Genomic DNA, 14,899 nt, shown 5'->3' with positions numbered 1-14,899 from the left:
TCATACCAAAAAATAATAATCCAGTAGGGTTTAATGATTTCAGGCCTATCTCTCTGATGAATTGTGTTCTTAAGCTAATCATTAAGCTCATGGCCAATAGACTACAGTCAGTTATTATTCCTATTATCCATCAGAATCAGTATGGTTTTATAAAAAATAGAACAATTCAAGATTATCTAGCTTGGTCCTTTGAGTATATTTATCAATGTCAACATTCAAAGAGGGAAATTGTGGTGCTCAAGTTGGACTTTGAAAAAACTTTTGATACTATTGAACATTCTTCAATTTTGAAGATGCTTCAACATCTGGGTTTCAACGACAAATGGTTTGACTGGACTCATAGAATTCTTGATTCTGGAACCTCAGCTATTCTTCTCAATAGTGTCCCTGGCAAATTCTTTCAATGTAATAGAGGAGTGAGACGGGCGATCCTTTATCCCCTCTTTTATTTGTTCTAGCTGTTGAGTTGCTTCAATGCATAATTAACAAAGCCCATGAGACTGGTTTGCTCAAACTTTCAATCCCAGCTGTGGGCACAAAGGATTTTCCTATTATTCAGTATGCAGATGACACAATTATCTTTATGAATGCCTCTCAAATGGAATTATTTTGTCTCAAAGGAATCCTGGAATCTTTTACCTAATCAACTGGACTTAAAGTTAACTTCTCAAAGTCCTGCCTCATTCCTTTAAATCTCAGTCAGAAAAAGGCTCAGTGCATGGCTGGTGTTTTTGGTTGTAAATTGGATTCACTTCCCTTCACATATTTAGGTTTGCCTCTGGGAACCACTAAGCCTAGAGTTGAACATTATACTCCTCTTATGAATCAAACTGAAAGAAGGCTGAATTCTACTTCTTCTCTTCTCTCTCATGCTGGAAGATTGCAATTAACCAATTCTGTTATCTCTTCTCTCCCAACTTACACAATGTGTATCTTGAAAATTCCAGTTATTGTAATTGAATACATAGATAGAGTTAGAAGACACTGTCTTTGGAGAAAGTCAGACTTTAATGTCAAAAGCACTCCATTAGTTGCATGGAAAAAAGTGTGCAAGCCCAAATTCAAAGGTGGGTTAGGTGTTGTCAACTTGAGAAATCAGAACAATACTCTTTTTCTCAAACATCTTGATAAATTCTATAATCAAAAGGTTTTACCTTGGGTCAAGCTTATTTGGGGTACTTATTATCAAAATGGTTAAGTGCCTCATGCTTCTTCTGAAAAAGGCTTTTTTGGTGGAAAGATGTATTAAGACTTAGTGCTTTGTTCAGAGATATTGTAGCTTGTTCTTTAGGTTGTGGAAAAACAGTTATGTTTTGGGCAGATTTATGGAATAATCATCTCTTGGAACAAAAGTTTCCAAGATTTTTTTCCTTTGTAAAGAACAAGAAAATTTCAACGGCAGACATTCTGACAAGTAATAGTATAGATGAGCAATTCCACACTCCTTTGACAGCTCAGGCTTATGAAGAATACAATACTTTACAAGATCTCATCTAGGGTATACAGATGCAAGGAAATGCCAAAGACTCTTGGAATTATCTTTGGGGCTCACAAGTCTATTCTTGCAAGCAATGTTATAATTTACCTTACAAGTACATCTCTCCTCCACAACCCTTCAAATGGATATGGAATTCTAAAGTGCTGTAACAAACTTAGAGTTTTCTCCTGGTTGCTTTTGATGGATAGACTCAATACAAAGAACATTCTCAAAAGGAAAAACTTCAAAGTGGACAATGACAATTACAATTGTGTTCTATGCAGCCTTCATTTTGAGGAAACTGTCTTTAATCTATTCTTTGGATATAATTTTAGCCTGAGGTGATGGAGCTCTATTGGCATGGTTTGGGATTTCTCCAAACCTTTCTTTGAAATGATGATTAAAGAAAAGGAAGCCTTTAATCGTTCTTTCTTCATGGAAACATTTATGGTTGGAGTCTGGAATATTTGGAAGCAGAGAAATACCTTCATCTTTGAACACAAGCAACCAAGTTTTTCCATCTGGAAAAGGAATTTCAAGGACGATATTTTCCTTCAAGCTCACAGATTTAAAGATGTTAATAGACAGAAAATTCTTGACTGGTTTTCTTCCTTTTCTCAGTAGTTTCTTTTTCCTTAGTCGTGGGACCTCTCTTTTCTTTCTCCCCAGTCTGAGTTCTTTGGTTTTGTTTTTTCTGGTTTCCCTCTGCTGTACAGTTTATTATTTTTTCTATATATTTTCTGCAGTAGGGGCATCTCCTACTGTTTTCCTTGTAAAAATGTTAACCTGTACACTGTTTCAGCTTACACTTTGTCAAAATTTTGTAATGCAAGTCCAAAATGCTGACCTGAAATCGTTGTGAAATTATCATATCTATCGCTTCGATTTCTCTAGGGTGCTATTTCTCGGATCAGTAAGCCGGCCTTAATCTATGAAATATGCGGCGACTGTAGGAAGGTATTTCTCGGATCGACCGTCATTCTAGATTTTAGTTTACATTCTGGATTTCACGTTAGGTGTTTTTGTTTTTCCGGATAGGGTTTTGTAAAGTTGTATTGTATAGTTTAGTTAAATAGAGTTATATTTTGTTAAAATAAAGAGTGTTGGGTTGTTTGTGTATTTGTTTAGATATATTAAGTTGAGTTTTTATTTGGTTGATTGAATTTAAGGTTGTATTAGTGAATGTAAGAGTTTAGATTATGATTAGTTACTTATTTAAAAATAATTTTATGACATTGATAAGTGGACTCATCTGTATAAACGGATGTAGAGCATGTATCTGTCAGATCAGACTGTAGAGTGTTTGGACTAAGCTGAAAATATATATTTATATCCACCGAGTTAGACTAGAACAATAAATATAAATAAAAAAATATTTTTCTATAAAATTATACACATTCAAAATTCGAAAAACTAAATACACCCAATTTACACCCCGTCCCGAGTCCCTGACCAAAAGTCAAACCCGGGACACGCAATGATGAAATAAACACGAAGAGAGAGGGTCAATCCGCAAAAAAGCTACTCCCAAACATCTCCAGCTTCCATCCGGGCCCCACGTACCCAGCGCTCGCCATGCCTCCCGCTGGAACTACCCGCGCGAGAAGTGGTAATCACCCGCCGTAAAACCACCGCCGAATTCAAACCACCGCGCTGGAGCTGTGACATTCATAGTTTGTTGTTCAGAGATTGGCAGAGAAAAGCAAGATAGGAAAGAGGAAACATAATTTCACTATATGAATCAAACTAAGTTTCAGGAACCATGAGAAAGACATGAAACTTATCGCCGATAATTTTTCAGGCCGGCTTCATCCCATGAGCCTCGATGGGAAATGTCAAAAATTCACAAAGGTGGAAGGATCTCAGGAGATCAGAAGAAGGGATCAGTTCTTCAAACTTGCAACAAAGCACGCAAGCAGTCACCTGAGATGGATCACAACTCCACTATGGGGGGAAAATGGGGGGGGGGGGGGGGACAGGAAAGAAGTCTATCTACAAACATCTGAAATGCTGGCCTAATCTGCCCTCCGTTCTTGCTAATTCTGCTTCGGATTCGACTCGCCCATTGTTCAAACCTACAAGAGGAAGAAGGTGATCAACCGATCTCTATCGACTTGCTCGGCGTCTACTTCTTCAAGCTTGCGCCGAGGCCGCGATCCGCAGCAGCATTCTGCAGCCGTGTGCTCACCGATCTTGCGCTCGCGTTCTGCACCAGCTTCCTTGCCTGGAACCGGAAGCTCTCTCTTGATGCGGTGCCGTCACGATCTGCTGCTCGTGGCGTGCGGACCAGGCAGTGCAGGAGTAGCAGAGCGCAGAGGAATGGAGCACGGACGGTGGCAGATCTCATGGCTGGGATTCTGGGAATGAGCATGCGTGTTGGAGGTGAGAGGCTGCTACTAACTACCAAGTGACGGTGAAAGGAAGGTGGCGAACTAGCTCCAATTCATGTGCGTGCAAGCTAGGAGCTGAATGATATGCTAACTGTGATGGCATGTGATGAGCTGCGATCGAGTTCGTCCTTCGTTGACAAGCAACCTGCGCTGCTGCTTGTCCTTGAGAGCGTGGTGCGCGTCACATGGGATGGAAGGTCGCATCGTCCTGATCCGGCTGCCTTTCTCTCGTTCTCGTGTGATTCTTCTCGGCAGTCACGTCCCTTCTATTTCACGTCTTGTTAGCCCAAAACTTTCTGCAGATGACCGTCACTCGAGGCAGTGTGATGTTGCCATTGCGATGATGTCACCGGCAAGAGACACACTGGCACGGTCGAGCTTCTGCACACCTAGGGTACGTTTGGTTGTCGGCATTAGAGGTATCCGCTTTGTTTGTGTATATATTCCCACGGAGAATATTGCTTTGTTGCCTGCATACACTATTGCTTTCTGCACGAATGTAATTATATAATTAGAGTCTAGTTCGGTGGATACGTTCGAATCGAGTTTCTCCTTGGAGCCTGGCCCAGTAGATGTATTTCATCTGCTATAGTAATGCATAGGTATACTCATTGGTCTTAGATGCAAAATTATTACATCTGCTCATGTAGGTAACCAAACACTCTCATATGGTCATTGCATCTACAGGTACAAGATCATTACATTCACCATATAGACAACTAAATACTCTTCTTTTCAAAGTTACTACATCCGCTCAGTCTTCTTCTACTCGTCCAGAATATACATTACAGTTTAAAAAACTCATACAGACAAACAAACACATCCTTAATTGTTCACTTGTTGTGGGGTGCACAAATTACGAAAAAGGTGAGCCGTGATGGGGCTTATCTTGGAAAATATATCTAATGTATCTATATTCTAGATCTAATTTATAACGTGACACATTCTAAAAATTATCAAAAAATTTATAGTAGAGTCTGATGAAACCATATGTAAGAAAACCATAAAGGAAATAAAATATCATATATCATAATAAAATTGAGTATAACTACATATATATTAGATCAGATCACATACGATTATTTTCTGGTTCATCCGTGTCCTGACGACGGTTAGAGAGGAAAGGGCGGCGAAATCCGGCGAAGAGCTTGCTTGGCTTGCGACTGAATGAAGCACGTATGTGCGTCGCAAGTCAATCAGGCAATCGTTGGCCCCTCGAGCTTACAGTGGTGCACTCGCTCGAGTAGATCTCGGTGACGACTTTGCGTCACGTTCGCGAGATGCCCATGGTGCCTCGGCTTTGGCGTTCACCACGTCGGAGCAACGTGCACGGCGATGCCATGCGAGCCGCGCCGCCGGGCTAGCGCGACGAACCGTGCGTACGCCACCGATCGATCGTCCCACACCTAGTTGTCGAGGTGCCAGCGACGTGCACAGAACCACGGACTCGTTGAGCACCGGGCCACCGAACGGTCGCACGGCGCAGTGTCGAAGGATCAAAGCCACGGTATATGCTCGGACGCCGAGGCACATCCGACCACCTCGCTGACGCGAAGAGCTCACCGCAGATCACCGTGAGCACGAGCACCCGGCGCTACAGGCGGCGAGGAGAGAGAGTTTGGTGTGTAACTGTTGGGTGCAGCCGAGACGGGAGGCGCGGGGTTGTGAATTGTGCTTTGTGACGCGATCTTACAATGGTCCGAGCACTACTAAATTAGCAGTGTGCTACTCATCCCTTTCGGTTACTACCGTTGGTGTCTTCCACATCCATCAAGCCAAATAAATAAGGCCCTCAATAATGGGGAAAATTATTAGGAAGGATAGTACCATAGTTCTTAAAGCGACGTGACAAGGTGTGGCGACGTCATACACACATCGGCGTGATAAATACCCACATTATAGTTTATGATATAGGAAATTATATTGGCAAATGACAATATAAATATAGCTCAAAAGCGATAGTCTAAATTTTAGAAAATTAAAATAGCAATGTAAATATAACACACAATAAGATCTAAGATTGGTCAGCCTCCACAGTCGGCCACATACTATCATTTAGTACTTTCCATTTTTTACCTTTAGATCTCGAACGGACGGTCCAGATCAACCTTGGATTCATATAAAGGAAGCCCTAACCCTAATCCACTATATTCACCATGTCTTCGTCGCCGCCATCTCCGGCTGCGACCTCAGCCATGCCTTCCAACTTCAACTCTCTATGGCCATCCAAGCCTCCCTTCACATGGAACGATAACATAGGTCGATAGCCATAAATTTGATATACAATAATATATTATGCGTAAAATAACATGAAAAAGGAAACAAAGACAAGAAGAATTAAAGTAGGCTGCCAAGCTATTCAGCCCACAAAACCAACCCCTCAATTCATTCTCTAACCCTAGCACATCCAGCTCATGTTAGCTACCCCTCCTCCACTCACACACGCACGCAGCATGCAGGCGGGCCGAAGAGGCTGGCGGAGTGGCTGGCTGGAGCGAAGAGGCCGAGGCGGACGCCGAACAGAGATCCAAACAAGAGAGAGGCCGAGGCGGCGGCTCAGGCTAGGGTTCCTTGCGCTTGCATCTCGGGCGTCTTGTGGCTATAGCCTTGCGGGTTCCAATCGAGAGTCAGCTTATACTGGTACCCCTCCCTCTCACCCTTTACTGTGCCTGTCACAACACACAAAGGCACCACATGATGCCAAACAAGCACCATGTGGATGCCACGGAGCTATGGCAAACGCCATACACATCGGAGCCACGTCCCTATGGCGAGACCACGAGACATTATTTTTCACCACGCCAATACATTGACAATATGGTGATGAGATATCGATGCCATGGCAACTATGGATTGTACTGGTCACGACATTAGGATGGAAGCGGTGTCACCACCAAGACAACCGGAGCTTGACATAAACTTCAGGCGACAAGAGTACAAGGAGCTAGTGCAGACTACATGTTCTCGCAAGTCTAATCACTGGTCAAGATAGATCGTTCTCCTGATCCTGGGTATCAACTGGGGCTCCAAACTGTTCTAAAGATGCTACGATGCAGATGGATTATATGAATTCACAGAGGCCAACACCTATGAGGGCCGCAATTATCACCCGACAAATCTTAGCTGAAATAGAGGTTCAGATGCTCACCAGGTCAAACGCAATGGCTCGCTATACCAAAGAAAAACAACAGCAAGATAGACTTCAGCGACAGTAACTAACATGATCATGATTAACCAGCAACAGCCAACAGGCATGAGAATAATTTCATGTATAAGCGAGATTGCAGACATTAAATATGTGTCTGGCAGATTTACATACTGACAAAGCCTATGAAATGATCAGCTGGAACACGCTATGGGCTGCTACTGATCTACATACACTGAACCACCGGGCTGGGACAAGCTAGAACCTCACGCTATCAACCATTTCTACTGCAATTCAGCAAATTATATAAGTAGACCCCTTATATAATGTACAAAAAGTTACTATGGACATTGTCACAATCAAAAGGCGGCCGAGGCTGTTCTCCTGAGTTGATACTTGGATTCTGGAGGAGGTGCAGAGCTCAGTATCTCATCCAACTCCTGAAAATGTGAAATTCGACCCCAAAAAAAGAGCAATCTTATCAAGGATGTGAGCTTGCATATAATGTAATAAGATGCATTAATCTAGGTAGCATTGCATATTTGCATATAAGTATAGGGTTCTTCTTTACCCAATCTCAAGAGCAAGAGCAGCATGTAGCTCAAGCACTCAATTACTTCATGCTGCCAAAAAATGATGCATCACCACAAGAGTAAGGAGTATCACAACCTCATTGCAGTAGGCTAAAAAAGCAACGAAGTGCAAGGTCATAGCCTTATGAAATAACAGATATGAGAACATGTGAAATCAGCTAATAGCATAGGGATGATTCAAAAAAAAGTTCATTATGAAAAAACATGTATTCAATGCTCAGGCAAAGATCTGTTTTTCGGCAGAGAAAGCAAAGAAGGTAATGGCATCGACTGTCTCAATGAATCAGTAATTAATTATGCCAACACAGATATTGCCCATAAAGCTCCACGAGTCTATGAAGTTGTTCCCATTGCAAACTCAAAAAGCAAGGGAAAATAACTTCCTTCTTTCCCTTTAGATAGCCCCCAAAAGATGGTTTTTTTCAAAACCTAACAAGGGGAACACAACAAACCCACAAGAGTAATGCTGTAGAAACAAAAAATGTATCACTAATAATCGTACAAGGTACAGGAGTGATAATAGAGATTCAAATCTCCACACTATGTGGAACTACAGATCGATTGTGAGCACATAAGTACATTGCACTTATCTGTTACCACTTGGTACATGATATGACTATTGAGCCCAAGTAGAAAGAGGTGGATTGAAAAGGAAATGAATATTTGTCTAATGTAAACCAAAAGTACTAAGAACCTATAGTTCACTATCAAGGCATAATGGAATGCTTTAGTTGAATACCCTCCACTAAATATTATGGGAAAAGAAAACAGTATAATGACACCAAGAGATAAAAGTACCTTCTGTTTCTTTAGCCTCTCATTCTCCTCTTCTAGACGAGATACCTTGTTTTCCAGCTCATTGGTGTAAGCCTGCCGAGCGCAATGCACACAGTCATAGACAGGAAAAAAATCCATTACAGTTGTCTAGCTGCTTTCATATCCTTGCTAAACAATGTTATAGAGATAAATTTTCATGATGCTTTGTTGCAATCAGAACATAAGAAGAAGCAACCTCGTTCAATATATAAAATTATAAATAAAGATGAAAATAGAACTCTACCTGCTTTCTTGCTCTTGATCGGGCAGCTGATTCCCTATTTTTTATCATCCGCTTCTGCCTTCTCTCGATCACCTTATCCTTCACCTCCCCTAAGGCACCACATTTGTGCCCAGGTGTCTGAGGGTCTGAAAGTGAACCGAGTATTGGTGAAGTAATCTGGCCATCAGAGTAAATTGAATCCAAAATGACACCTGTAGCGACAGACAAAGGCTGGGGGGCCAACTGACTAGCCATGAATGAACCTATAATAGTTGGCTGCTGGGGCTCCAAAGCTTGCTGCTGGTAGTGCTGCAACCATTGTGCTCCAGGATTCAAACCAGAAGCACCAGCTGCAACAACACTGCTCCCAACTGTATCCATGTTGCCTGGCAAATCATCTGAATCCTTCATACATCCTTCCATGACAGCCCCAGCTTTGACCAGGAAATCCTCCAGTGTCATCTCCCCTAGCGTTGGTTGCCTCTCCCGCCTCTGACAACCACCCTCCTCAGCACTGATCTCCGGTCCATCCCGGATGCCTTTCCACACCTCATCAACAGTCTTCTTGCTCAGCTGCGGAGGCATTGTGATGCTCCCCTGTCGCTGCAGGCCCGAGGTCTGCTCAGGTTTGCCTGCGATGGAGCCATCGGGGTCTACACCATCAGGAAACACGCTCTTGAGGAGCTCATCGAAGTTCATACTAAGCAAGGGCGCTCCCAAATGGCTCTGCACCTCATTTAGGGTAAGGTTGTATAGAGATCCTTGTCTTGCCAAGCCCTGCATCTGCCCGCGTTGCGCTGAGCTGGCATCGCCGCCACTCCCACCTCCAGTCTCCGATGCCATTGGCTGAATCATGAATAGGCACTCAGTGGCCGCCTTAGCGCGGGGCATGGGGGAATAGCTGAACCCCAATTTGTTTTGGAAAATAGACTGCACCCGCACCTTGATTCACAACTGCTGCGGCATCAACTGAGATCGATCTTGTGCGCGCTGACGAAGAAGAGCCTAATCGAACTGAACAAGAACCATGGATGGACGTAATGATGGATCAGATTACCACTAGACCATGCAGTTAAGAAATCCATTGCTAGATGGAAGGAGAGAAAATAAAATTTGGATACGGTTGCTCGAATCAATTGAAAAATCTCCGAAAACACAACTCACTCTTAGAAAAAAAAACATCGAATCAAGCTAGGGTTCCTTACCGGCAGAATAAATTAATCGAAGTCCGTATGGATCTCCACCCCACGCCGATCCAATACCTGTAGGTGGTGTTGGGGCGGGTACGAGGACGACCGCGAGGGAATAGATCTCCTTCGGAGTGGCTGCACGGAGGGCACGACGGCGCGTGGCGCCGGCGCCGGCGATGGCCACGAAGAGGAATGGTGTGTTGCCGTGTGAACGACAGTTTGGGCCCGCCTTCGCCTTTCTGAAGCCCAAGATATTAATATTTTTCCTCTCAAAAAAGTAAATTAATATTTTTAGTATTTTAAATACTGTTAATTGTATTCATTTCAAAGGTGCTCATGAATCTAATAAACTGCATTTTAATAAGGGGTTCTCTGTGCACTGGGATAAATTATTATTTTGTAAAGGTAGGCTGCGTTATTTATCTGTGTCGAGTTAAACAAACTGCATACATGCGGATCCAAATGCTACAAAAAGTTATACATATCCCAATGCTAAAAAAGTGCTTTCGGTTTATGAAAAATCAGGTGACTCGTAGATAGGAAATTTTCCGAATGGTATTGGTATGTTGGGCTAGGTGCGAGAGTGGTGAACAAGAACCAAAAATTCGACATGGTTAGGGTGATTCTAGCCCGATTCAATCCATGCAACACATGAAAAGCTCTATAAAAGATGGAGAGGAATGCCAACTTAGGGTTGGTTGGAGTCTACAAACGCTATGTGTCTAGAGGTCAATTAGGGTGTCATTGTTTACTCGTATGTAGTCTTACATGCATGGATCATATATATAGGTTGAGGTGAAGCAGGTTATGAAGAGTTACATTTGTTTTAAAAAGGAGTGTATTATTAATTGTATCTGTCTGGACATGTTAGACTGAGTTTCTGTTTGGTTAACCAAATCTGAGACCACATGAACAGATGTAATGATTGAGATTGTAATAGGTTGTTTGCATGAAGATGATTTTGAGACATTAGCAAGCGGACCCGCTGCATCCGTCGTTCCAAACTAAAGAAGTATATTTATATCTATCAGTCTAGACTGGAACAGTAGATGCAGACAACCAAACACGTTTATTTATAAGACTAGTTACATGATCGTACGTTGTAACGGAAGAAAAAAAATTCACATGATAAAATAGTTGACGGGTGAAACACATGCAAAGAAATAAGTCAAAGTTTGTATACATAATGCAACTACAGAATCCTATTTAGATGATACATAACAAATCGATGTATCTTGCATGTTGGCACATAGCAAAATCCAATGACGGAGGAGATGATCTTGTGATCATCATCGTCTTGTTTGAGGACCAACCAAACCTAAAGTTCAGGCATTCTTCTATAAATTGAAAGCATACAATGTGTCAACCAAAGATATCACCGTAGCTTAACGTACCAAGCATTTGTGTCATCTATCTACTCCAAATCCTTATCCACAGCAACCCTCGTAGCATTTAGATAATATGTTACCCTATCTTTTGTCTCACCCACTTCAGCTTCGGTAGCTCCACCAATCCGCAATTTAAGTGCATATACTAAAGAGGACTGGAAAAGGAACTTCAACCATGGATAAGTTTCTAAAAAAAATAACAAACCTTAAGGACAACAACACCTCCAGATAACTTTGATAGGCGCTCTTGAGTCTTTTCTTTGTCGAACATAGCAATGCTTTTGTCAATTGATTCTCTAAGCTGTCAAGGACATCCATATGAAAAACGATGTAATTCCAATTGAAAGAGCTTCCTACCACTATTATCCAGAACATCTTGAGTTTAGAGCCAAAAATATGATAATTTTTACAATATCTGTTGACACATCTCATCCCTTTGTTGTCTGTAACCTCCATCATCTAGGATGATAGTATCATCAAGAGATACAATAACCTGTGAAGGAGAATGTCGCTATCTGGATCTTAGATGAAACAATTTATGAAAGCTGACAAACCTTTTGATAAAAGGACCGGAGTCTCCGGTGTTTTAACCGGAGTTTCCGAGAGAAAATCCGGTAGGGGTATCTCAGTTAGCATTTAATCCTTTTGATAAAAGGACCGGAGTCTCCGGTGTTCACCGGATACTCCGGTACCTGGAGAGGCCGGAGGGTCTGGCAAGTCTCCGGACTTAGTCTTTTTGAAAGCCCTGTCACGACCGGAGACTCCGGTGTTCACTGGAGACTCCGATAACTTAACAGAATTGTAACGGCTAGTTCTGACACGTTCTGTGATCGTTCTAACGCCGTTTTTGGATTTAGGGCCGGATACTCCGGTTAGGTCTGACAGAACAGTAACAGCTAGTTTTTGAGAGAGAGTTATAAATACTCCCACACCCCATGGTATTTAAGACTTACTGTTGCTGGTGAACTCTAGACTCTTTGAGCACTTTAAGAGCATTCAAAGTCCCTCCAACTACCTCTAGTGTAAAGTTTGCAAAATTTAGTGAGTTTGTGTTTGGAGAGGGTTTAAGTCACTTGAGCATTGAGTTCTTCCTCGAGCATTCGTTGTGATCATTACTCTTGAAGCTTCGTGCTTCTAGACGGCAAGACATCGCCCGTAGAGCACCCAAACTTTATAGAGTGCCACGAGAAGTTTGTAATCATCTACGAATTGAGTAAGGAAATTTTAGCTTGATCTTTGTGGTCGCTAGAAGAGGATAGGGTTGGAAAAGACCCGGCTCTTTGTGAGCTCCTCAACGGAGACGTAGGCACTTCTTTGTGAGGTGGTCGAACTCCAGGATAATCTCTCGCATTCTTATTTGTGCAATTTGCTTAATCGTGTGAATTTGTGATTCTTCATATAAATTGCCCTAGTGATCTTCTTACTAGTATTAATTGTTATTTTAGCTCTGTGATATCTAGTAGACCTAGTTTCATCTATAGATTCTAGCTACTTGCTCTAATTCGTAGTTGTTCTTGATTTCCTGTATACACCGGAGACTACGGACTAGACCGGATACTCCGGACCAGACCAGAGTATCCGACCTTCACTGGAGTATCCGGCAGATTTAATCCGCTATTTTAATTTTAATTTTCAGAAAAGCCTATTCACCCCCTTTAGGCACTTTCAATCCGTCAAATTAAAATCTTCAAATATGGACAACCAATCACGCAAGTCATAGATTTGCTAGATCCGTGCTACATTGCTACTGCCTCGGTCTCACCATGACAACTCCAAGGTCCCCTGCGGTTTGATCATAGAAGCTCCTTATTTCTCTTCTATTTCATCATTCCAAGCAAAAACTAAGCCTTGTTTATTTTGTCTTCCAATCACAAGTCAATATTTCCAGCATCCCATTACACTAATTTTAGCGACTAAATGTGTGGTTACACTAGCATGTCCAACATACTTACGAAGAAAACTAGAGCGACTAAATGCGTGGTTACCGTAGCATGTCCAACATTCTTATGAAGAACTAGAGATTCTCTGACGCCGCTGGAAGCAGATCCTCTAACGTTGGAAGGAGGAACACCATCATGTATTCGTTCCTTCGTCGTCCAAGAATTCCAACGCTAATTCTTTTGCTCTTCTGCTTTTGCTCAAGATACCAGGGCAGGTAGCACGCCTGTAGCGGGCCGGCATTGCTGCCATAAACGGTTCCTGCTCCACCGCCGTTGGCAAGGGAAGTGTCAGGCGTGCTCTTGGACGGCTCCCGTACGCTAATAATAGCATGGAACGAATGGCCTTGCACTCGGCAGCGGCGGACACGGCCTCAGGGGGCGGGAATCAAAGCGTGGAAGCGGCGAGCACGACCTCGGCGACGGGAATCAAAGCTTGGCGGCGGGGGGACTACCTCAGGGCACGGGAATCGAAGTTTGACGGCAGCATAGGCGACGGGAATCAAAGCTTGGCGACGGGGGGGACAACCTTGATGGTGGGAATCGTGCCGACCGTCCTAGAGGAAGAAAACGCTGAAACCGACCGACGCATGGTGGAGTTTGCAGGCTGTGAGAGCATCTCCAACCAAGCCCTCATATTTGACCCCCTATTCCTCTTATTTAGGGGCTCCTCATCCAGAAATCATCCCCTATTTCTCAACGTGTTCCAACCGACCCCTTATATTTGACCCCCTATATTCGAATCATCTCTATTTTATTAATATCCGGTAACTCTCTCTCCTCTCTCTCCCCTCTCTTCCTCTCTCTCTCTCCCCTCTCTCCCAAATGAGGGGTTGGATGAGGAGTCCCTAAATGTAGGGGGTGAGGGAGGAGATTTGAGGGCTCCTCAAATATAAGGGGTCGGATAGGGGGTCGGTTGGAGATCAATTTTCATCGTTTTTTCCTCAAATATAGGATAGGGGGTGAGAAGAGGGCTTGGTTGGAGATGCTCTGAGAACAAGCAAAACAGATTCCCTAGGTCAGGAAGAGTTGGATGGTAGTGGAGACGTCAGTGTGGGGCCTGGCGATAGGCTTGCGACGGCTAGTAGAGACACTGATCTGAGTGCTTGGCTCGGTCCAAGAAGACGTAAGGGAAACTTGGGGCAGGTGAACAGAGAAGAAGGGCAAAGAGCAAAGAAAAAAACAGCAGCGTTGGATTTTGTGGATGGTGAATGAAGTAACAATTGTACGGTGACGTTCCCCTACCAGTGGCAAAGCTAGCGGCAAAAGCGATATATGATAAATACGAGTCTTTTAGTAGTAAAATTTTGATTTACTATGGTACATATGCACTACCAAGCCACAATATAGAGACTTTTAGTAAGTAAATTTTGGATTTACCATGGTACATATGCACTAACAAGCCACAATGTAGTGTCGCCACTGCCCCCTACCTAGGCCTGTCAAAAGCTTGAAGCTAGCAAGCTACTTAAACTCAGCTGGCTAAAAGCTCGAACCTGCCTCGAAGCTCACTAGCCTAAACAAGCAAGACTCGAGTCTAGTTCAAAGCTCACGAGCCTATCATTCTATTTAATAATTTAATAATTTATATATTTGATTAGAAATAAAAAATAAATTTTATGAATTACTCGAGACGAGTAGAGTCGAGCTTCAGTGAGCCGAGATCAAGCTTATCTCTAGACTTGTTTGCAACTCAGCCTTGCTCGAGCTCTAACTCGAGTTTTTGTCAAGCTCAAGCTG

General features: G+C 42.9%; 1 protein-coding gene across 4 annotated transcripts; it reads right to left on the bottom strand.

The window, feature by feature from the left end:
• Nucleotides 1-7,075: 7,075 nt before the first annotated feature.
• On the bottom strand, nucleotides 7,076-10,088 carry LOC133885001 (ABSCISIC ACID-INSENSITIVE 5-like protein 2). 4 transcript variants are annotated; one of them, XM_062324623.1, is made up of 5 exons: nucleotides 9,850-10,086; nucleotides 8,666-9,658; nucleotides 8,404-8,475; nucleotides 7,584-7,635; nucleotides 7,076-7,452 (listed from the first exon to the last, which is right to left on the bottom strand). In XM_062324623.1, the coding sequence occupies exons 2-5, from the start codon at nucleotides 9,533-9,535 to the stop codon at nucleotides 7,442-7,444; spliced, it is 1,005 nt and encodes a 334-aa protein (XP_062180607.1). In that variant the 5' UTR covers nucleotides 9,536-9,658; nucleotides 9,850-10,086; the 3' UTR covers nucleotides 7,076-7,441. The 4 variants fall into 4 exon arrangements, with proteins under 4 accessions (XP_062180607.1, XP_062180606.1, XP_062180605.1 ...); XM_062324622.1 differs by lacking the exon at nucleotides 7,584-7,635 and having other exon boundaries at nucleotides 9,850-10,084; XM_062324621.1 differs by lacking the exons at nucleotides 7,076-7,452; nucleotides 7,584-7,635 and having other exon boundaries at nucleotides 7,642-8,475; nucleotides 8,666-9,490; nucleotides 9,587-9,658; nucleotides 9,850-10,088.
• Nucleotides 10,089-14,899: the final 4,811 nt, after the last annotated feature.

The sequence above is a fragment of the Phragmites australis genome, chromosome 11 (assembly GCF_958298935.1).
Source record: "Phragmites australis chromosome 11, lpPhrAust1.1, whole genome shotgun sequence".
Classification (NCBI taxonomy): domain Eukaryota; kingdom Viridiplantae; phylum Streptophyta; class Magnoliopsida; order Poales; family Poaceae; genus Phragmites; species Phragmites australis.
The sequence above is the reverse complement of the archived record's forward strand: the minus strand, read 5'-3'. Positions and strand labels throughout refer to the sequence as shown.

Excerpts from the sequence above, each read along its gene's own strand:
- LOC133885001 (XM_062324620.1), bottom strand. The coding sequence starts at position 9,535 with ATGCCCCGCGCTAAGGCGGCCACTGAGTGCCTATTCATGATTCAGCCA. Across the intron at positions 8,476-8,665 it reads GATCAAGAGCAAGAAAGCAG|GCTTACACCAATGAGCTGGA; the intron begins GTAGAGTTCTAT and ends TGCGCTCGGCAG.